This window comes from Typopeltis vanoorti, chromosome 14, assembly GCF_054136105.1.
Source record: "Typopeltis vanoorti isolate ZY-2024b chromosome 14, IOZ_Tvanoo_1.0, whole genome shotgun sequence".
NCBI lineage: Eukaryota > Metazoa > Arthropoda > Arachnida > Uropygi > Thelyphonidae > Typopeltis > Typopeltis vanoorti.
The window spans coordinates 76032112-76056932 of NC_143562.1; the positions used below are offsets into that span (position 1 = coordinate 76032112).

Genomic DNA, 24821 nt, shown 5'->3' on the forward strand with positions numbered 1-24821 from the left:
GGTAATAATTCCTTAGTAACCATATAAATTCCTACATAATAATTACCTGCCCTCCACTCATTGAACTTATTTACCAATGCATACTATCCCCATCATATCCTGGTCTATAGAAGCAACAAACCTATATTTTCTTCTGCTGGCCACTCTCACACCAGATGGCCTCAAATATGCTATTTTCACTGACTTGCAGTTGAACTCCTACTCCCTTTGGTTGCATAATCATTAGCTATCATCAATACTCCCCCACCTTACTACTGCCAATTCTTTTTTCTATCCTCCCTGAACACACTATGCCCTTCACATTTTATCACACTAACTATATCATCTTCTGTCAGCCATATCTTACATATGCCAATAACCTTTGCTTATGATTTGACAGGATACCACATGGAATTCTAATCCGTAAACTACAACATATGGGAATGGATATAGGGTTGGTGAGATGGATAGGTGGGTGGTTGATGGAGAGATATCAAAGGGAAGTTTATTCAAGAGTAGAGCCCAAAAAGACGGCCTGTGACTAGTGGTGTGCTGCAGGGTTCTGTTCTTGGACCACTGCTGTTTAATCTGTTCATTAATGATATAGGGAAGGATCTAAGTGGAACAGTTCATTTGTTCGCTGATGATGCAAAGTTGGGTAGGGCGATAGTGAATGCAGAAGATGTCAAAATCTTGCAGGATGACTTGGATAGATTGGAGTTCTGGGATAAGGAGAATGAATGTCAATTTAATGTGACAAAATGTAAGGTTATGCATTTTGGGGTGAAAAGATTAGCAGCAGTATACCACATTGGTGGAACTGTACTCCAGGAGATTGATGAGGCCAGGGGCTTGGGAGTGTTGGTGGATAGGGAGTTGAAGTTTAGGGGCACACTGCAAAAGTAGCTAAATCAGCTCATCAACTCACTTGGTTGTTGAAAAATACCTTGACGAGCAGAGACAAGCAAGTTATTGTACTTCTGTACCGAGCCTTGATAAGACCTCATCTCAACTAGTATGCCCAGATTTGGTCATCTAGGTTTCTTCTTGATGGGGAGGAGGTTGAGAGGATTCAGAGGCGAGTGACCAAGATGATAGCAGGTCTATGGAATGAACCTTATGAGAACAGGTTGAAGATTTGTGGGTTGCAGAAATTAGTTGATAGGTGGAAAAGGGGAGATATGACTGAGACATAATTTGCTAAAGAGTTTCTATAGGATTAATTCAGAGGATATTTTTGAGATCAGGACTGGTGGTGGGAGAACTAGGGAACTAGGGGTGTCGTACCACCTTACCCCAGTCCTGAAGATACTTTCAGGTGCAAACTTTGTTTGCTCACACTTAAAGGATTAAACTAAATTTATTATAATCTAGGGGACACCTATGGAAGCTGGGCAAGAGTGTGGTTAGCAAGAGTGTTAGAGCTGGGTTCTTTATTTTTAGAGTGGTAAATGAGCGGAATGAGCTGTCAGAGTCTGTTGTGGGTGCTATGACGATGAGCGAGTTCAAGGCAAGGTATGATAGATACTGTGAGAATGTCGTATAGTTGTGTGGACATGATGTTTAGAGCCTCCCTCGATGAGTCTAAGGACTCCCTGGAGTCGCCCGAAATAATAATAATATGATGAACTAACCAATGCCAAAAACTCCTCCCCTTCTCCCAAATGATCCCGGCATTAGCATACATAAACTGCAATAGACTCTTAGTTCCACTACCATCATTACCCTTTATACTAACTATCCTATTCTGGTTTGTTACCAGTGGTGCTAACTTAGGCTTTTTCTATGCATTCTTATACTCAATTGCCTCACCTAGTGAGGCAGTTGAGTATCTGATAAATAAGTATAAGTTGAGTATCTGGTAATTATAAAGATCATCCTGCAAAATTTTATCATCTTTATTAACTATTGCTCTACCCAATTTTGCATTGTCAGCAAATGACAAACAAATGACAGAACAGTGGGAAAATTCTCGGGTCTGGTTTAGTCCCGAAGGGGTGGAAATAGGGGAAAATAGTTCCACTACATAAAGGAGGATCCAAGACTACTGTTGCAAATTACCGACCGATCAGCATATCAGGAGTCGTTGTCAAGGTCTTGGATAAAGTAGTCAAGGAAAAAATACAAGAATGGATTGATGAAAATGAGATACTGTGAAGGGTAGATCACGCTTCAGTAACTTGTTCAGGTTTTATAACACAGTGATGGCTGAACTGGATAAGGGTAATGAGTTTACAGTGATACTGCTGGACCTGGCTAAGGCATTTGACAGGATACCATATGGAATTCTAATCCGTAAACTACAACATATGGGAATGGATGTAGTGTTGGTGAGGTGGATAGGTGGGTGGTTGATGGAGAGATACCAGAGAGTAGAATCCAAAAGATGGCCTGTGACTAGTGGCATGCCGGAGGGTTCTGTTCTTGGACCACTGCTATTTAATTTGTTCATTAACAATATAGGGTAGGTTCGGAGAGGAATGGTTCATTTGTTCGCTGATGATGCTAAGTTGGGTAGGGCAATAGTGAATACAAAAGATGTCAAAATTTTGCAGGATGATTTGGATAGATTGGAGGTGTGGGCTAAGGAGAATGGATGTCAATTTAATGTGGCAAAATGTAAGGTTATGCATTTTGGGGTGAAAAGATTACCAGCAGTGTATCACACTGGTGGAACTGTACTCCAGGAGATTGATGAGGCCAGGGACTTGGGAGTGTTGGTGGATAGGGAGTTCAAGTTTAGGGGGCACATCGCAAAAGTGGCTAAACAAGCTCATCAAATCACTTGGATGCTGAAGAATACTTTGACGAGCAGAGATAAGCAAGTTATTGTTCCTCTGTATCGAGCCTTGATAAAATCCCATCTTGATTACTGTGCACAGATCTGGTCACCTAGGTTTTTTTTTGATGGGGAGGAGGTTGAGAGGATCCAGAGGTGAGTGACCAAGATGTTAGCAGGTCTATGGAATGAACCTTATGAACACAGGTTGAAGATTTGTGGGTTGCAGAAACTAGTTGATAGGCGGAAAAGGGGAGATATGATTGAGACATCCAAACTGCTAGAAGGATTCTATAGGATTAATTCAGAGGATATTTTTGAGAACAGGACTGGTGGTGGGAGGACTAGGGGGACATCCATGGAAGCTGGGCAAGAGTGTGGTTAGCAAGGGTGTTAGAGCTGGGTTTTTTACTTTTAGAGTGGTGAATGAGTAAAATAAGCTGCAAGAGACTGTTGTGGGTGCTATGACAGTGAATGAGTTCAAGGTAAAGTATGATAGATACTGTGTGAATGTCGAATAGTTGTGATGGATGATGTTTAGAGCCTCCCTCGATGAGTCTAAGGACTCCTTGGAGTCACCCATAATAATAATAATATATATATATATATATTCAAGAGGAATGCAACCAGGAATGTCACATATCAATACTTGAGGTGTGCAACCTGGTTTCACAACTGATTTTACATCATTTGATATAATGTTGCATTTAAATCATATAACAAACAATACCCAGATTGTTGTTCTCAGTTCCTCTCAGAGGTGTGCTTAAGGGTCAAAGCTATATAACTGAGAGGAGACCTCCACATAGCCTTCAAAGGAATGCGGAGAACTAACCAGCGCTTCTGACCTAATATCCTATCCTCACCTTCTTATGGTGCAACCTGTTAGGTATCTAGTTGGATACTGAATGGACAAGGATGGGCTAGAAATTTGGGATTTAGCCAACAAAATTGTATTTTTATTGGCTTAAACATAAATTTCAAATGATGGTACAAGTGACAGAATTTCATGCTGGCTGGAGAATCACCGGGTTTAACAAGCCCCTGTTGCTTTTGTCAGGGAACCAGGGCAAACAGTGAAAAGTCAGCTACTGGAACAAATCCTAAAACTTACCCCAACTCAACATCACCAGAGTTCAAGATCGGTACTATCAACATAAGAAGCCTGAATGGCAAAAAAAAAATGGAGCTAGCTGAGGATTGGATAAATACCAGATCGACATAATAGGGGTGACTGAAACAAAAAAAAAAAAGACAAAAACTGGTGAGCCTTTCTGAGCAATAAACACAAAATGTTATATTCAGGCAATGATAATCAAGGAAAAGAAGGAGTAGCCATAGTATTCAACACTAAATATCAGGCTAATCTTATTGAATGGCAGACAGTCTCAATTAGAGTGATGTGGGCAAATATGATAATGGGAAACTGGACAATGAGACTTATTTGTGTCTATGGTCTCACAGAAGGTTCTACAAAGGTAGCAACGGAGGAATTTTTTGAGGCTTTAGAGAAAGCAACTGACACAATAAAAAAGGAAAAGTTGGTCCTTGTAGGAGATCTAAATAGCAGAGTAGGAAATGATTGTCAGACATGCAAAAATATGTTGGGAAAATTTGGAGAAAGAAGCAAAGCTAATAATAATGGCAAATACTTGTTGAATTTCTGCTCAGCACATTATCATCATCAAATTCTTGCCATGTCTCCTCAAGGGGTGTACAGGATATGATAGTACTACATGAAAAAAATTACGTCATTACTAACTTCCTATCTACAATTTTCCTCCAAATCAGTCTGTTACTTGTCAAGACTCCAACATTATCAGATCTTATATTTCTATCGTCTAAGGCACTTTGTACCGTATCAATCCACCTATATCTTGGTCTTCCTCTGGGTCGTTTTCCTGCCAACCTGGCAGAGAACACTTGTTTTGCTAATCTTTCTTCCCTCATTCTGTTTAAGTGACCATACCACCTGAGATTAGCTCTGCTAATGCATTCCTGGATGCTGACAACTTCAAGTTCTTTCCTAATATCCTCGTGTTTAATATGATATTGCCATTGATGCCATCTGTTCACGCCTATAATCTTTCTCAGTACTCTCATATCTGCGGTCTCTAGTCTTTGGTGAAGTGTTTTTCATATGACACAGCTCTGAGATCCATAAGTTAAAACTGGTTTGAACACTGTCTTGTATACAGCTAATTTAGTGTCCTGACTAATTTCTCTCTTATTCCATATGAATTTATTCAATTGACTTTTGCTGATTCTGTTGTCTATTTCTATATTTAATTCACAATCTTCACTAAAAATCGTGTTGAAATGTTTTACTTGTTCCACAGGTTCTCCATTCACAACACAGTTGACATTTTCAAATGATTCTGCCTATTTTCATTGTCTTTGTCTTTTTATTGCTGACCTTCATACCATATCTATTACAACAGTTATTCAATTTAGTCAGAGAATCTTGCAGACTTGTAGCGGATTTATTTGGAAGTATAACATCATCTGCATAAAGCAAAGAGCTGACATTAACATCTCCAAATTTGTATCATGTTTAATACCACTTTCCTTCATAATGTGATTCATATAGATAATGAATAACAGAGAGGATAATGTACATCCTTGTTTCACACCAGAATTAACATTAAACCAACTTCCTGTACTTCCTTCAATTCTAACTGCTGACTTACAACTCAAATAAAGACTAAGTATTGTGTGATATAATGCCCCATTCACACCACATAACTGTAGCATATTGAATAGCTTTTCTCATGGCACCTTCTCATATGCCTTTTCCAAATCGACAAAACTTAAATACAGATCTTCACTATATTCCCATGCTTTCTCGACTATTTGTTTTAAAGTGAAAATCTGATCCTGACAGCCTCTATTTGGCCTGAATCCAGCTTGTGAATCACCAAGCTTTTCTTCCACAATTCTTCACACCCATTTCTCAAGTATACTTGCATAGATCTTGCCAGGAGCACTCAGTAGGGGAATACCTCTGTAATTCTCACATTCAGTTTTATTTCCATTTTTATATATGGGTACTATGAGAGCTCTATTCCAATCATCGGGAATTCGTCCCTCTGTCCAGGCTTTCTGAACTATGCAGTGCAGCCACTGTAAGACTCTTATACCACCATACTTCAGAATTTCTGGTCGAATATCATCTACTCCTGCTGCCTTTCCACATTTCAAGCCTTTGATGGCTTTTTCTACTTCAAGTATGGATATGTATTCCTGACTGCATGCCTGGTCGGTGTTTTTTACCACTGTCCTGTCATCACTGCTTGTTTCATTTAGCAGTTTTTCAAAGTAATTACTCCATACTTCAAGGATATCTTTTTCTCCCGTTTTCATGTCACCTTTATCATCTCTAACTCCTTTTACAACCCCCTTTCCAACATTCTTAAGCTTCTTCAACAACCTCCAGAATATTTTGCCACCTTCTTGATATTTATTTTCTATATTCTTGCCAAAGTCCTCCCATGACTTCTGTTTAGCTAGTTTTACACAGTGTTTAGCTTTCTTACATTTGTCTCTGTATTCTCTAAGTGCACAAGCTGACTTATTTGCCAGGAACTTTCGATATGCTTTCTTCTTTTCATACACTGCCTCTTTAACTTCCCGAGTCCACCATGGAGTTCTAATTTTTCTATCCTTGCAGACAACTTCACCACATGCCTCTCTAACTGAATCAATCAGGATTTTCTTCAAGGCTTGCCACTAAATCTCCAAGGTTTGATTCTTGTTCTCAAACTCTTTCATTTTTTCTTCAATAATTTTTGTGTATTTGTGTATTGTTTTTTTAAGTGGCGCTAGTGTCCTTGGTAAATGTGGCGGTCGAGTTTAGCTAGTCTAGAAAACGTGTTTTTAAAGTTAAATATAGTGTGGCTTTTTGTCACAAATTGTGCTGCAATTGTGCATCGATTAGAAACAAGTGTCCTTCAGTGGTATTATTGTTTAGAACTGTGTTGTATATATTGTGTTTTCACTGCCGTTTGTTTCACTATATCAACGTGTAAAGATGGCGTCCAACAAGAAACGTACGTCAGCGGCGCGCAGGACTTCTACTACTACAAGAAAGGCCGGCTCAGCGTTAGATTTTTCGCAATGGATGCGTTGCGGAAACTGCTATATGTATGCACCGAAAAATGTGAAGGATCTGTGGTCGGTCTGGCAAAATGAGAAGAACGAAAATGTCGACGTATGTGAGAAGTGTCGGGATAGGCTGGAGCGTTTAGGAATGGAAGCTGACATCGGGACCGTAGCGGAAGAACTTCGGCGGGAGTTTATGAAAATGAAAAATGACCTTCATCTTCTTCATGAGGAAGTGGAAGTGATCGGTAAGGAGATACTGGAAGTTAAAGCGGAGTTTAATGTGTTAAACAGAGAAATTAGGACTATAGAGATTAGTTTAGCTGAAGTAACTAGAACAGGATTACATATGGGTGAGTCTTTGGTGAATGATTCAGTAATAAATAGTATGGGAGTGATTGGGAGTCAATATAATAAAACCACAAGTGGTCTAGAAGAAATGAGATGTAGTGAGAGTGGGGGGTTAAGTAATAGAGAGTTGAGTAATGAAGCTGGGAGAGTCATGCTGAATAGTGTAGAGAATGAGTCCATGAGTGTGGACTTGAATGAAGTTAAGAGTGGTAAAATATATGGTGATTCTATGATTAAGGGTATGGAGAGTGGTATGCATGAGGAGTGCTTGGCTGATGGGACAATAGAAAGAGTGGCTTTAGCAATAAAGAGAGGGCATGAAGCAGACAAGATGATAGTTATGGTGGGTACGAATGACCTGAGAGGTAGTATAAATCGGGTAGGAAAAGATTTAAGAACATTATTAGATATTGTGAAGAGGAAAAGTGTCAATGGGAGAATAGTGTGTGTGCTGCCTCGTTTTGACAATTACGAGTTAAGTAGACGAGCAATGATAATGAATGATATGATTGCAAGAATGTGCAGAAAAAGAGGTCTGGAGTTTGTTGATGTTTGGAGTGTGTTTGAAGGAAAAAGGCAGTTGTATGCTAGAGATGGACTGCATCTTAACATGGAAGGACATAAGCGATTGAAGAAGTTATTGTTTTCTGAACAGGTTGAAGTTATTGGGCAGGGAAACTAATATTGAAAGGGTTGAGTGTAAGAGAGAGAAACTTTAGCACTGATTGTGTATTTATTGATCCTTATAGGCTGAAAAAATTGCAGAAGAGAGGGGATAAAAATCGGCATAGGACTATGGTAGTTAGTGACTTATATATCAGTTCTAAAGCCGGTACAAGATCTAGAGGGAATCTGCAATTTTTGTATACCAATGCTAGAAGCATTCGAAATAAGAGAGAAGAATGTTTGGCATTAGTCAGTGAAATCTCACCAAAAGTTGTAGGCATTAGTGAAACTTGGCTGTCAGCAGAAGATGTGGTCACTGGAATTGAATGTGATGGGTACAGTATTTTCAGGGAGGATAGAGAAGATAGAACAGGAGGAGGAGTACTATTGATGATAGCTGATGTGTTGCAGCCAAAGAAAGTAGTATATCATGATGATAGACATGTGAATGAGAGTTCATTTGAGGCAGTCTGGTGCGAAATAGTGACCAACGCAACCAAATATACAGTTGGATGCTGCTATAGGCCAGGGAGTACGGGGGGAGATATTGAATTCATGCATCAGCAACTTAGTGCAATGAGTGAAGGCTTGGTGATTATTATGGGGGATTTTAATTACGGTGATATCAATTGGAAGGAGGAAATATCACGTAGCAAAAAGGAAATGGAATTCATACATCTTCTACGAGATAATTACTTGAAACAGCACATAACTGAAGGGACACATGGTGTGAGTGTGTTGGACCTGGTTATTGGTTCAGAGGTTATATGCATAAGTAAGGTGTCCTCGTTACCTCCAGTTGGTGAAAGCGATCATGTGGTATTGACTTGGGAGGTTGCAAAATCTGTGGATTTTTCTATTAAGAAGGGGTATGTACGGAACTACAGGTTAGGCAATTATAACAAGCTTCGGAGTGAGCTTGCAGCCATCCCATGGCAGAACATATTGCAAGGGAAAGATGTTAGCAGTGCTTGGGATAAAATCAGCGGGTATCTGAGGAAAGCAATATCAGATTGTGTCCCCATGGTTAGGAGGTCAAACAAGGCAGGCATTAGATGGATGAGCAGAAGTATCAAGCTTGAACTGCAAAAAAAGAAAATGTTATGGAGAATTTACAAGGAGAAAGGCGATCAGGACACCCATGAGCAGTACAAGGCTCAAGCTAGGAAGGTTACCAGCATAGTAAGAAAAGCTAAATCAGATTATGAGAAGACCTTAGCCAAAGAGATCAAGGGTAATTCCAAAGAGTTCTTCCGCTATGTGGCAAGTAAGAGGAAGAATGACTTCGGAAGGATAACCTTAGTGGGTGCTGATGGTATTGAGGTGACAAAATCAGATGTAATAGTCGAGTTACTGAGTGATCACTTTTCAAAAGTCTATCACCCAAGTGAGGATATCTCTATACCTACAGCAATACCTAATGTGAGAATTGAAGCTAAAGAATCAGAGGTATTAAATATATTGCAAAACTTAAATGCAAACACTGCGGTAGGCTTAGATGGAATATCAGCTCGGGTGTTGCGTGAATGTGCAAATGAATTGTCAACCCCTCTCACCTGGATATTTAACTTAAGTTTGAACTCTGGTATGGTCCCTAGGGAGTGGAAGTTAGGCAAAGTGGTTCCTTTGCATAAGGGTGGCTCTAAAACTGCGGTATTGAATTACAGACCAATCACCATCTCAGGAGTAGTGGTAAAAGTATTGGAAAAGTTGGTTAAAGACAAAATTCAAGAATGGGTGGATCAGGATATGATACTCTATAGAGGCCAACATGGTTTTGTTAAAGGTAGATCCTGCCTTAGCAATCTATTAACTATTCATAATAGAATAACATCTGAGTTGGACAAAGGAACTGGCTACACAGTGGTACTTCTGGATTTTGCTAAGGCTTTTGACAGGATACCCCATAGAACACTGTTACGCAAATTGGAGCAGATGAGAATGGATATTAAATTGGTGATATGGATAGGAGAATGGCTCAGGGAGAGATACCATAAGGTGGTGTATGGAGGAGACGAGTCCAGAATGAGGCAGGTGACCAGTGGTGTGCCTCAGGGCTCTGTGCTTGGGCCAATGTTGTTTAATTTGTATATAAATGATATAGGAAACGGCTTAAAGGGAGATATTCAGTTGTTTGCTGATGATGCAAAGTTGTGTAGTGCAATAAAAAATCAAGCTGATGTTGAAAGTTTGCAGGAGGATTTAAATAAGCTGGTAAAATGGGCAAAAGAAAATGGATGTCAGTTCAATGTGGAAAAGTGTAAAGTCATGCATTTTGGGATTAAAAGATTACCAGCTGTGTACTACATCGATGGAAAGGTACTCCAAGAGATTGATGAGGCTAGGGACTTAGGGGTATTGGTAGATAGGGAGATGAAGTTCAGAGGACACATTGCTAAGGTGTCCAAGATTGCACATAGGATTACTTGGTTGTTGAGGAACACACTGACATCCAGAGATAAAGAGGTTATTATTCCCCTTTATAAAGCATTGATACTTCCACATTTGGATTACTGTGCTCAGGTCTGGTCACCTGGATTCCTTGGAGATGAGGAGGCTGTGGAGAGGGTTCAGAGAAGAGTGACCAAGTTGGTGAGTGATATAAAAAATGCTCCCTACATTGATAGATTGAGAGCTTGTGGATTGCAGAGATTGGGTGATAGGCGAAGAAGAGGGGATATGATAGAAACATTCAAATTACTAAAAGGTTTTTATAGGATTGATGCAGGGGAAATGTTTCAGCTGTGTGAAAGTGATGGAAGAACAAGAGGTCATCTCTGGAAATTAAAGAAGAGTGTGGTTAACAAAGGTGTCAGAACAAGGTTTTTTGCCTGGAGGGTGGTGAATGAGTGGAATTCATTGCCTGACTTAGTTGTGAACTCTTCGTCTGTAAATGAATTCAAGAAGAGATATGACAGATATTGTTTTGCTAGTTTGGGTCTCCCGCGATGAGACTACTGACTCCATGGAGATACCCGTAATAATAATAATAATAATAATAATAATAATAATAATATTTCAGTCTACAGTTAACATCTGAGAGCTGCTCAACTTTTATTCGCTTTAAAACTTTCTTACATGTTATTCTTTTCAATATGAAATTCAATTTTATCCTGCTCAAGACTAAATAGTGATCACTTCCAATTTCAAATCCTCTGTACACTCTGGTGTCCTGCACCAGGGAGAAAACATCACTATCAACAATAACATAGTCAATGAGACTTTTCTTATTCCTTGCCTCTTCTCTCCATGTGAATTTGTGCGCATTTTTATGTTGGAACATGGTGTTAGTAATAACCAGTCCATGTCCTGAGCAGAAATCCAACAGATATTTGCCATTATTATTAGCTTTGCTCTTTTCTCCAAATTTTCCCAAAATATTTCCGTATGTCTCACAATCATTTCCTACTCTGCTATTTATATCCCCAACAAGGACTAACTTTTCCTTTTTCATTGTGTCAGGTGTTTTTCCAAAATTGTATCAAAATATTCCTCCACTTCTACCTTAGTAGTAGCTTCTGTGGGACCATAGGCACAAATAAGTCTCATTGTCCAGTTCCCCATTTTCATATTTGCCCACATTCTCTTCTTGAGACTGACTGTCATTCAAAAAGATTAGCCTCGTATTTTGTGTTGAATACTATGGCTACTCCTTTTCCTTGATTGTCATTGCCTGAATATAACATTTTGTATTTATTGCTCAGAAAGATGTCACCAGTTTTTGTCTTTTTTGTTTCAGTCACCTCTATTATGTTCATCTGGTACTTATCTAATTCCTCAGCTAGCTCCATTTCTTTGCCATTCAGGCTTCTTATGTTGATAATACCGATCTTTAACTCTGGTGATATTGAGTTGGGGTGTGTTCACAGATTTGTTCCAGTAGCTGACTTTTCGCTGTTCACCCTGGTTCCCTGGCAAAAACAATGGGGGCCTTGTTTAACCGGGCGATGCCCCAGCCGGCATGAAATTTTGTCATGTTGTACCATCATTTTTTATTTTGGTTTAACCAATAAGAATACAATTATGCTAAATCCCAAATTGCTAGCCCATCCTCGTTCGTTCAGTATCCAAGTAGATACCCAACAGGGTGCACCGCACCACGAGAAGATGAGGATTGGACATTAGGTCAGAAGCCTTGGTCGGTTCTCCGCATTCCTTTAAAGGCTATGTGGAGATCTTCTCTCAGTTATACAGCTTTGACCCTTAAGCAACCCCTGCTGAGCACATGAACTGGTTATTACTAACACCGTGTTCCAATATAAAAATTTGCACAAATTCACATGGATAGAAGATGCAAGGAATAAGAAAAGTCTAATTGACTATGTTATTGTTGATAGTGATGTTTTCCAACTGGTGCAGGACACCAGAGTGTACAGAAGATTTCAAATTGGAAGTGATCACCATTTGGTCTCGAGCAGGATAAAATTGAATTTGATATTGAAAAGAATAACATGTAAGAAAGTTTTAAAGCAAATAAAAGTTGAGCAGCTCTCAGATGTGAACTGTAGACTAAAATACACAAAGATTATTGAAGAAAAAATGAAAGGGTTTGAGAACAGGAACCAAACTTTGGAGATTCAGTTGCAAGCCTTGAAGAAAACATTGATTGACTCAGCCAGAGAGGCATGTGGTGAGGCTGTCTGCAAGGATAGAAAAATCAGACCTCCATGGTGTACACAGGAAGTTAAAGAGGCAGCGAAGGAAAAGAAGAAAGCATATCAAAAGTTACTGGCAAATAAGTCAGCATGTGCTCTTAGAGAATACAGAGACAAATGTAAGAAAGCTAAACAGTGTAAAACTGGGTAAACAAAAGTAATGCGAGGACTTTGGCAAGAACACAAACTACATATCAATAAGGTAGGGCAAGATATTCTGGAGGTTGTTGAAAAAGCTCAGGAGGATAGAGTGCTGTAAAAGGAGTTAGGGATGATAAAGGTGAAATGAAAACAGGAGAAAAAGATATCCTTGAAGTATGCAGTAATTACTTCGAAAAATTGCTAAATAAAAAACAGTGATGACAGCACAGTGGTAGAAAACACTGACCAGTGATGCAGTCAGGAATACATATCCATACTTCAAGTAGAAAAAGCCATCAGAGGCTTGAAATGTGGAAAGGCAACTGGAGTAGAAGATAAGTTAAGGGGATAAAAATCCCTTATTGTTTTTCAGCCAGTAAGCGAAACTAAGATCGAAAACTACGATCTGCACGTTTCATGCCGACGAACTGTCAGCGGATCCAAGCGTAAGTGACCACTTGGTAGTGCCACAACAAGGCAACTCGTTGCAAAGGTGGAGCAAGCTTCCTCACTATTCTTGATATTTTCTCATAATGTAAAAACACACAGCTCCTAGGAGATGTAGTACTGTTTTATTATGAGGAGAGGTCACTACCCAGACCAGTTTCAACCTGTTTTGAGGTCTCATCACAAGTATGTAAGTTCTTTTCACTTAAACTCTGATATTCTAGGTCTAGCTACTCACTGATGAGACCTGAAAACAGGTTGAAACTGGTCTGGGTAGTGACCTCTCCTCATAATAAAACAGTACTACATCTCCTAGGAGCTGTGTTTTTACATTATGAGAAAATATCAAGAATAGTGAGGGATCTTGCTCCGCCTTTGCAACGAGTTGCATTGGTGTGGCACTACCAAGTGGTCACTTATGCTTGGATCCGCTGACAGTTCGTCGGCATGAAACGTGCAGATCGTAGTTTTCGATCTTAGTTTCGCTTACTGGCTGAAAAACAATAAGGGATTTTTATCCCCTTAACTTATCATCCTCACCAGAAAAAAATAGCCGTTTGGCTTTTCATCTGGAGTAGATGATATTCAACCAGAAATGCTCAAGTATGGTGGTACAAGAGTCTTACAGTGGCAGCACTGTATAGTTCAGAAGGCGTGGACAGAGGGACAAATTCCAAATGATTGGAGTAGAGCTCTCATGGAAGCCATTTATAAAAAGGGAAATAAAACCAAATGTGAGAATTACAGAGGTATTTCTCTACTGAGTGTTCCTGGTAAGCTATATCTTTGTAAGTCTCACTATAGGTTCCATCAGTTTGGAGCATTCGGAAATGAACTTCCTGTAGGATCATGCCCAAATACCTCCTAACCTGCCTTACAGTTGTGGGAGTTCTTGCCTTTAATATGGCAGTCACATTTTCCTCTGTGGGTGTTATACCGTGTTCATTTACCACATGGCCTAAATACGCAACTTCCTTAAGGAAAAATTGGCATTTAGAACACTTCCTTGGCATTTAGCAACTTCCTTAAGGAAAAATTGGCATTAAGAACACTTCAGAGATAACTGAGCTCTGTTAAGTCTTTCCATGACCTCTATTAGTAGTCTCTTATGCTCCTTGACACAAGACGAGTAAACCAGAAGATCATCCTGCAAACAGATAACCCCTTCTCTCAACATATCAGATAGCACAGAGTTCATCAGGCTCTGAAAACTCATGGCTGAGTTCCCGGCCCCCTGAGGGAGTCGACACAGCTGATACTTCTGCCATCTTGTGGTGAAGGCAAAGTATTTTCTGTCCTCTTCCCTCAAAGGAATCTGGAAATAGCCGGAGTTCAGATCTAGTTTGGAGAATTACTTAGCTCCCTCCAGGCTAATCAACAGGTCCTCAATCTTGCACAAGGGAAAATCTATGGGTTTAGTGACCTTATTGATTTCTCTTAGTTCCAGTACAAATCTTAACTCACCATTAGGCTTTTCTACTAAGATAAATTGGCTATTCCATCTAGAATTTGACTTTTCAATAATTCCAGCTTTCTCATATTCCAGGAGTAATTTCTTGAGTGTGTCCATATGCTTTAGTGGGGTCTGATATTGTCTCACATATATGGGCACATCAGAATTGATTTTAACAGCATGTTGAACCGGGTAAGTACATGAAAGCGAGCTGATCTCCTCTGTGAATACTTTCGGATACTTGTGGAATACAGACTTAAAGAACTCCTTCATGTGAATCCTTTCCTGCTCAGAACTTAGGTTCTTAATGGTATCTTGGATCAGTTTATTCCTCCACATGCTGGATTCCTTTTCCCAATCCTTCAATTCGACCTTCATGGCTTTGCCCTTCCCTACATGGTCTTGCATTCTGAACTGTGGCCTGCACTCTTTTCCACACAGGGACAGTGTTCCACTTGCAAAATCACACATAAAGTCATATTTTTCTAAAAAATCAATACCCAGTATGACTTGGTTGCTAGTGTCTGCAACCTCAGGTAAGACTAGCATCTCATGCATGATATTGATAGGGAAACAAGGTATGGAAATCCTTGCCTTCACTCTCAAGTTTGAGGGAAGCTCAACTTTCGCAAGTCTCATAATCTTAATGGGTTGACTTAGTTTAGTAAAACTATTAAAGGCTACATCCTGAGATGCCTCAACAAACATTTTCTGGGATTACCAATATGTGAGCCCCAGTATCAAACAGGAGTTTGCAGGGTATACCCTCAATCAAACCTTCTACCAAAGGCAGCAGTAATTCCCCTTTCACCTCTGCTAAAGAAACAGTTTGCATTCTTACCCCTTCTCCCTTCACTGAATCATCTCTCTCAGTTGAATCACCGGCAATCGCAACTAAACTTCTCTCATTCTTACCTGACCCAGAATGCCCCAAGCTCTTTAATTCAACTATTTCTGAGATGAAATCCTCCTTTTCAGTATTATATTGCTGTATCACCATTGCCGCTTCCTCCCTTGTTATCATGCGTTGTTGGTCCAAAATTGATTTTGAGGAAAAGGGACTTTCCCTGAGACTATTTGGGTGCTCAGAAAATTGGGGGGGGGGGGTTTATATCCCCTTTTAACCCTTTTCGTAGTTGTTCCCTCAGAGAAGAGGCGTGCTCCATTTCATCCAAAATTCTCTCTCTCTTCTTCTGGCCAGGCTAAAGCACGAATCTAGGTCCAGGGCCCCTTTCTTAAATATCACTTCTCTTAATCGATCACATAATCCGATTCTGAACTGTTGGAAGGCTAACCACTTCATGTGAGCCTTTTCCTCTGGGAACGAGAACCTCATGGATTGTGATACAGACATAATTCTGCTCAGGAAATTAGATACATTCTCTCCCTCCTCTTGTATGCAATTACACAACTCCTTCAACACCTGGGAACTCCCCTTTTTTCTAGCAAATTCTGAGACCAATATTTGTTTGAATAGTTGATAATCCAAGGCTTCCCTTAGCAAAGGAGAGTGATCTATGAACGCTTTGGCCTTTCCCACCAGTTTACTCCAGAGCAAGACTAACAACTGAAAATCCATTCTCCAACTTTTCTAAGTTCTTCTATATAACTAAAAAAATTCAAGTCATCATCAGTCTCCTCGCCCAAAAATTGTGGGAACACCTGCTATGGGTTAATATAACGAAAAAATTCGCTGTTATACATGCCTAAACTACTAGAGGGATCAGTCATACTTGCATTCAGTTTACAGTAATTTACTCTTTAAAATTTTCAACAACACTTTATTAAACTTTTGCCTCTCAGTTGTCTGACCTGCACCCAAAACCAACTTGCTGTGAATAGCCTGTAATCATGATTTAATTAACTAAACTACATCCTGCCAACTGCGCCATTTATGTTGTGTCCCAATTTACGATTATTAGGCTTTCAATTATCCTTACATTGAAACTCTACTTGCCTTTGTCCAAATCTTATTTATATATGAGATATCACCTACACCCAAATACTGCGCCTTTCAGGACATTTAGTTTAAGATATAAAATTCAAAAACAAGGAGCAATTACCAAAATATGTCTGAGTGTGAAACTAATATGCAGTCGTGACCTTTATCTCGTAACTCAACAACCCCCCCCCTTGTGTGATTAGGTTCGTACATTGTACCATGTTTAAGATTTTAAACATGGTACAATCTTAAACATGGTACAATTGCCATGGTACAATCATATTGCCATAACAGATTCTATACATACAAACATGTATAATCCTAGAATTAGTTGATCCTTTGTCTAACCCCCCCTTACTGGTTTGATCACGCTATAATTCTGTATTTTCTAGGACATATATAATCAGTTACTCTAATTTTCTCACTAAGACAATATGGATTAAAATTATCCTTTCGCTGAGCTAATACACACTTTTGACCATTAAAACTCTCTTAATTAAAATACAATGTACATGCATAAATCTCTAGGCACATGAATACTTATTAATTAATAGTAACAAGCTCATTTTTTTTAGTTTGACATGTACTAAAGTCCTAGTATAATTCTCATTAATCCTTTCAACTGTTCGGTAATTGAACAATGACTACAGTTACATATGATTTGAATTGACACAAGATTTTACAGTATACCTTTTGACTTGGGTCTTCTACACTGGTCTCTACCTTTTTCTGATATTTTACCTTCCAAGGACAAACTCTTCTATAACTTATCACTCCTAAGTTCTTTTGGCACTAAGATGGGCTTTCACAATCTTTACCTTACGTTCTTCAATCAAGGACATACATAGGATCATCTATTCTATGGCTGTGAAATTCACCACGTGGGCACTGACTTCTTTATAGAATTTTCTTTCTCTCGTTACGATCACTGGATAATGAAACACACTGACATTATCTTCTCTCTTTTTAACTAAACGGTGTCCCTCATTTCTTACAATAGGAACACGGAATCGAAATCCCACGCACTTGTTTCCTTATTGTGTCGGACGGAGAAAATTCCTAACCTGCCACTCGGGAAAACTGCATGAGACCTATACGAAGACTCGTGAAGAAAACTCTGAGGAAAAAAGCCTTGGGGGGGGGGGGTCCTAACCCTTTTATATGATGTCCCCTACCGGCACTTTCTTCAATTTCTTTTCTTCCCACCTTACTGGAGTCGATTTCACTGACCAATTAGAGTAGTGTTTTTCTGCCAAAACATCATGCGGTCCGTGTGCACGCGACTGACACGTGACGAAGTCTCAATTCGGTAATTATGACCTTGAGCTTTGGTTTTTGTTTAAGCTAACCTCTATGTCATCTATACTAAATTAATCCCCTTTCCAAAATTTTCTAAGAATTAACTCGAATCTTTAAACTCTTATTTCAAGCGTAAAAACTAGCCTCTCACATATAAAATCCTATGACTAATCTTCTTTGCTTTACTTAACCTTATTTTATCATATCACAACTGTAATAAAATTCCCTTCTTTTTTTATTTAGTTCAACAAACAATTTCAGCTATATTTTTCACTCGAATGCAAGCATGTTTTTCTTTCTTTTTATTTTTTGTATTTGTTACTTTCAAAGACTTAACGATATCTGCTTAGGAACAAGCTTGTTTACTTAGTTATCTATACAGGGTTTTTATTTCTTCTCTTGTTACATCATAATAACTGAAATTTTCACATTCTTAAGTTATCAGGGTGTAACACTCTTCTCAAGTATGCATGCATAAATATTACCTGGAATACTCAGTGGAAAATTCCACTAATTCTCATTGTTTTATTTCCCTTTTTACATTTATAACCTACTATGAGAGCTCTACTCAAATCATTGGAATTCACCCTGGTTAGGAATAATTTCAAATTATGTGATTCAGAATAATTTCAAATTATTCTGAATCACACTGAACAGGCACCATAAAACTATTTATGATTCTGAAAACAGAAGACTGAGAATCTATAGTAAATTAGTGTGATGGATGGCCTAAGTACTTTTCTTATTTTTTAAATTTTATATAATTTAAATATTAATTTAATATTTGAGAATTTCTGATCTAGCATATACCCCAGCTGCTTTTCCACATTTATGGTTTTTTCGATTGCTTTTTTCTACCTCAGTATCGATATGTAATCCTGGCTGCATTCCCCTTGAATATACATTATTTTTCCCACTGTTCTGTCATTTGTTTCATTTAGTAATGTTTCAAAGCAGTTACTCCAGACATGTAGAATATCTTCAATTTCCATGTTACCTCGTTTCAACAGCCTCAAGAACATTTGACCATTTCTGATATATATTCTTACAAAAGTCTCCCTATGCTTTTTGTTTAGCTACTTTTTTTACACATCATTTTGCTTTCTTTCATTTCTCTTTATATTTTCTCAGAGCACATGTTGATGTAGTTGCTAATAATGTTTGGTACACTTTCTCCTTTTCCATGACTGCTTCTAATTTCCTACAGTCCACAGTTGAGTTCTGATTTTTCTATCCTTGCAGACAACTTCAGCATGCCTTCCTCACTGAGTCAATGAATGTTTTCTTCAGTCTGCCATTGAGTTTCCAAGGTTTGATTCTTATTCTCAAACTCTTGCAGTTTTTTCTTCAATAATATTTAAGTCTATAGGTCACCTCTAAAAGCTATTTGAATTTGATCATTTAATATATATATATATATATATATATATATCGAAATACTTCTGTTTACTAATTACTCAAGCCTCTAGGCTTGAGTTACTGACATGGACAGAAGCAAGTGCTGCCAACCAGAAAGTATCCGAAGCTTCAAAATATTCATAACTAAATGCACAAAAATTCTATTATTAAATACTCACCTTTGTAGGAAGTACAATAGTCATAATGTCACCTTTTTGGAATGACAGGTCTTCATCAGAACTGCCTTTAAAATTATAACGAGCAACAACTTCAGTTCCTGGTGGCCAACCCTAAATTTCAAATAAGCACCGGTTATATTTTTGAATGTTGTTTTAATTTTAAATTTTAATAAAATGACATTCAAAATCTTACCTCATGAAATTAATAAATCATAATGATACAGAAATGAGTTCATTCTATTTTTATAGAAGTATTAATTTCAATTCTTCTAAATAAAATACCAGATAACTGACATATGCTAAAACATTATTGAAAATGAGCTGATACACTGGCCATACCAGATATAAAAAACTAACAGTATTCCAATGACTTGAAACAGGTGTTCATGCATACGTATATATATATATATATATATATATATATATATATATATATATATATAAATACAGGGTGGAGCAAAAGCAGCGAAGGGGTTTACAATAATAACTTTTTAAATTGTAAGTTTTGAATTTATTTCTCTTCAAAACAGTAACATATAATCCATGGAGAATTTTATGAGTTAGGTATGGAAGACTATGTCTTGTAAGTGACCGCCATTTTCAGCTTCACAAAGTTGGGCTCTTTTGAGAACATTTTCCATTACGCGTGTCAGAGTATCTGGCATTAATTCCCGTATTTCGGCTCGAATGTTCTCCTTGAGCTGCTCTGTGGTTCTGGGTTTATTCACATACACCATCTCCTCAAGATGTCCCCAAAGAAAAAAGTCAGGGCTGTTAAATTTGGCAAACGAGCAGGCCAATTGAATGCCGAATTTCTTGAAATTAGTATTCGCCAAAAATCTCAAGCAGTGTGTGCAGTGGCCCCATCTTATTGGAGCCACATCTCTGGAGTATCAGCAAGAGATGGTCTTAAAAAATTGTTGATTGTATCACGATATCACTCATCGGTTACAGTTACGTCACTTCGTGCAGAACGTGGTCTTCCAGATCTCGGCAGATCTCGCACTGCACCTTGCTGCCGAAAACATCCCATCAAGCATTGGTTCATTGATTCAGAAGGTGCATTTCGAGCATTAAAAGGATGCTGATAGGCTCATTGGGTCTGGATTATTGAACGATGTTCAAAATAAAGTTCTATGGATCTTGGTTCATTGTATAATGGTGTAACGTTCCATACTAAATCATGTTCAAAATAAAGTTCTATGGATCTTGGTTCATTGTATAATGGTGTAACATTCCATACTAAATCATGTTCAAAATAAAGTTCTATGGATCTTGGTTCATTGTATAATGGTGTAACGTTCCATACTAAATCTCCCAGATGTAATTCACAAGCTCTGAAAAGAAAAATTAGAACAACGTTGAATTTCAAAGAGGTATGATTTTTTTCAATCTCTTCACTACTTTTGCGCCACCCTGTATATACACATAACATAATGGCTGCTGTTGAAATATGTATATTTTAATCATTATATTATAACATCATCACATGATATAGCATATATTATAGCATCATTACATTATACAAAATGCAAGTTAAGAATATAAATAATAATGCGGTTATACTAACAAAGTTTTTATTAATTTGATTATTAATTATTACTTTCCACATCTGGAAAACAAGCATATTCTTGTCATCAGATGCCCATTAACTGTATCATGGTGAATGACTTCTACAATATGAGTCCTCTCTTCCTTTTCTTCAATAGCAAGAAATCCAACCCACTAAAGATTGGAAATCCACACACATTAGTACTATACATGGGTCAAGGATTAGGTAAATAAGGAATCCTGATCTAGAGACTAAACACTTCCTTTTCAAACCACTTCACACTCTTCTTTATCTACGATTTTTCTGATGGTATGTTCCATTCAGCCTCCTTGAAAACATTATAGTACCTAAACATACTAAGCTTCAAAATTTTCAATGTTTAAAGTTCTCCAAGACATTTTTTTCAATGAGGAAGGGACGACTTAATTTCAACAACAGTTGTCTTTTTTTGGGAGAGGGAGGGAACATATATAGATCAACCCCCCCCCCCCCACATACACACATGTATCATATAGCACAACGATGTATGTGACAAGTAATTAAGAAGAAACCAAAGAACTTTGCTGTTCTTTGTCCAAGAACACAAAGGTCATACTGCAACAATTCAAAGGCTATAGCTCTTGCCAGGATATGTAATATTATCAGTGGTTATGGAAAGTGCAGTGAGATCATCCTTAAAAGAAATGACTGTACTGGTAACACTGACGTTTGCTAGGTTATCATTATGCTGTTGGAAAATGCCAAGGAGGTCAGCATTTAAGATATCAGCTAAGAGACTGTGAAGCTCAGAACATCTGACCACTACAAGGTTTCCCAAATACAGAAGAGGGATGGGGTACACTTATCAGCAAAACCAGAAATAGAATTTGAGGGTAGTGAAAGAGGGTAGTTTATTTTACAAGGAAGAGAGTGGATGAAAATAGAGAGCAACCATACATATTATGAACCAAAAAGAAAACTAATTGCAATTAAGGACAGAAGGCAAACCACAAAATCGTAGTTTGGCAAGTAAACCTTAATGTCAAACCTAATCAAATGCCCTAGTAAAGAGCAACCAGACAAGTTTCTCCAAACATTCCTATTACATGTATAACATATATCCAAAGTTGGATAATGTTGGCTAGATATGCTGTGGGACGAAAGCAGTACAATGCATGTCAGAGTCAATTAAATGTGGGACTTGGGATTTTCCTTTTTCAGTTTTTCTAAATGTGAATTTGATGCAAGAGTGGATGAAAGTGCAAAAATCTGGGGGTACACCTGCACTGGTGGGGAAAGGCTGTAGACCCATCAGTACTTGTGGAGGAGAGGGCATCACAAGATAATTCAGAATTTTCCACTTAAGAGACCAAACGGTGAACTTTTAAACCAACTTCATGCCTTCGGTAAGCAAGATGGTAATCTCACACCAGGAAGGTAGTGAAATTTACATACTAGGTTCACAAACACCCATGGCAGATTGGTATCTTGAATGCATGACTTATTGACTGGAGAAGAAAGGCACCTTTCACTTAGCTAGCCATCCTAGTAACATGAAGGAAATAGAACATTACTATGATGGCTTTGAAATCTTTCTTTGGGAGAGACTGAATAGCTTGCTTCCATGCCATGATAGATACCAAAGAATTATCAAAGATTATTATTATAACTCTGTCTCCAACATTCAATCACCAACTGACCACAACTACATCAGCACCATCTACTGCTGACCATCACTGGTATTTACACAGACAATCACAAACATCCATGCCCATGGAGTGAGTCGAACCCGCAGCCTTTTAGCTGGAGAGTGGGTATGCTATCCACTTGGCCAACCAGGCCGGCTGTTGATGTTACACCCTCTGTCCAAAAAGAAACCAAACTTTTGATAGAAAATAAAACACAGGCCAATTATAATTATTCAAATCATTTATTTCTATCAGTATACCCTCCCTCAGCTTCAATACAGCATTTGGCACAGTCAATTCGTTAAATGAGTTTTTTTATATCGGTTTTTGGGATACTGTTGAGGGTCGTGGTTACTGCCGCTTGAACATTTTCAATGGTGTCATATCACTTTCCTTTCATCGGTAAATGAAGTCGGGGGAAGCAAAAAAGTCACAGGGTGCTAAATCAGGTGAATAAGGTGAGTGATCAAACACACAAACTTGGTTTTTGCTCAAAAACTGTCTCACAATGTTCGAACGATGAGATGGTGCATTATTGTGCAAAAGTGACCAGCTGCCTGCATCACGATATTCATGCCATACGTGACAAATTCTCGCTATCAAGTGCTTCAAAACTTCGAGATAAAACTTGCCATTGACCGTTTGGTAGAACAAATTCTTTGTGGATAATGCCCTTGGAATCATAGAAACAAATCAGCATTGCCTTTACTTTTGACTTCTCCAAGCGACTTTTTTTCGGATGTCCCTCGTCTGGTGGTCTCCACTCAGCACACTGGCACTTTGTTTCAAACTCATACTCAAATCTCATGTTTTGTCACCAGTAACGATCATATCAAGGAAGTTTGAGTCCTTACAATCGATTTTAATGAGGTCTTTGAAGTATTCAATTCAATACATTTTTTTGGTCATTGGTCAACTTGTGGGGAATAAATCGCGAATTCAATTTACGAAGACCCAAACTCTTGGTCAAAATGTTGTGCACAGTTGATTTTGGAATCCATAATTCATCTTCAATCAATCTCACTGACGATTTCGGTTTTCTTTGATGAAATCAAGCACTTTTTGGATGCTAACTTTGCTCAGTCCAGTTTTTCGATGTCCCGGCTTTTCGTCGTCCTCAAGCATCTCATGACCACTTTGAAATCGCTTAAACCACTCGTAAACTTGAGTACGGGATAAGCATTCATCACCGTATGCTTTTTGAAGCATTCGATGTGTTTCGGTAAAACCTTTATCAAGTTTAACACAAAAGTCAATCGCAGTTCTCTGTTTGAAACTCATTTCTCAACCGTTCATCAAAACACACTGTCACTCTTGGCACTATAACTCGACTTCTAATGAAACAAAATGTCATACACAGTTGACACAACAGTAATGAAGGTTACCGCTTTCGACAACAAAAAGATACAACAGATGGCACCACTAGTTTCTTCTATTTTTGAAAAAGTTCGGTTTCTTTTTGGACAGAGGGTGTATATTGAATGGGTACTGATTTTGGAGCACAACTGCAAAGATATCAGGGCCCAGGTACATCAGATACAGTGGGAGATTGTGTTTTGGTCATCTTTATATATATATATAATTCAAAAATGAAAGGCCACAAGACCTGCAGCACATTATTGCCGTGTGTATGGGCAAGAGGTATAGAAGAAAGGAGTAATCTGTTCACATTTTGCTTGAATAGCTGAGGGTTGTAATCTTTTGGAAAGGCAGAGTGGGAGAGACCTGTTCCAAAAGACAGAAATAGATGATATATGAGGAGGGAGTGAAGTTGGTTTGATGAGTTTCACGATGGACTGTAAAAGGGTGTTAGTTAGAAGTGACTCTTGTTTTAATGATTTTGGAGGAATAATAGCAGCCAATTCAGCAGAGCACTGTCCATGAAAATATCTGTAGAAGAGGCACAAGGCAGAAATGTCTCAGAGAGGGACTGAAGGGGGTATGTGTGTGTGTGTGAGAGAGAGAGGGAGGGATCATTAATTGGCCGGATTGCCCTCTTCTTGATAAAATTGAGCAACATTAGAGAGGATTTTGATGCACCACTCCAAATATGGGAGCAATATTTCATTCCTGGGCAGATTTGGGCTTTGTGTAGAATAAGATCAGAGGTGAAGGTCAGTCCAAGAAGAGAAATCTGATTGTGCTTGAATATCTCAGTATTACTGAAGGTAAGGAGGAAGGATGCAAACTCTTTCTTGTGAGAGATCAGAAA

General features: G+C 38.4%; 1 protein-coding gene across 2 annotated transcripts in view; it reads right to left on the reverse strand.

The window, feature by feature from the left end:
• The window catches only part of LOC150099683 (tyrosine-protein kinase CSK-like), a 262985-nt gene that overhangs the window by 194062 nt on the left and 44102 nt on the right, over window positions 1–24821 (reverse strand). For both annotated transcript variants that reach the window (XM_090404533.1, XM_090404534.1), the window contains exon 3: window positions 19391–19501. In XM_090404533.1, the coding sequence (XP_090260659.1) occupies window positions 19391–19501 (111 nt within the window). The remainder of the gene's footprint in view (window positions 1–19390; window positions 19502–24821) is intronic.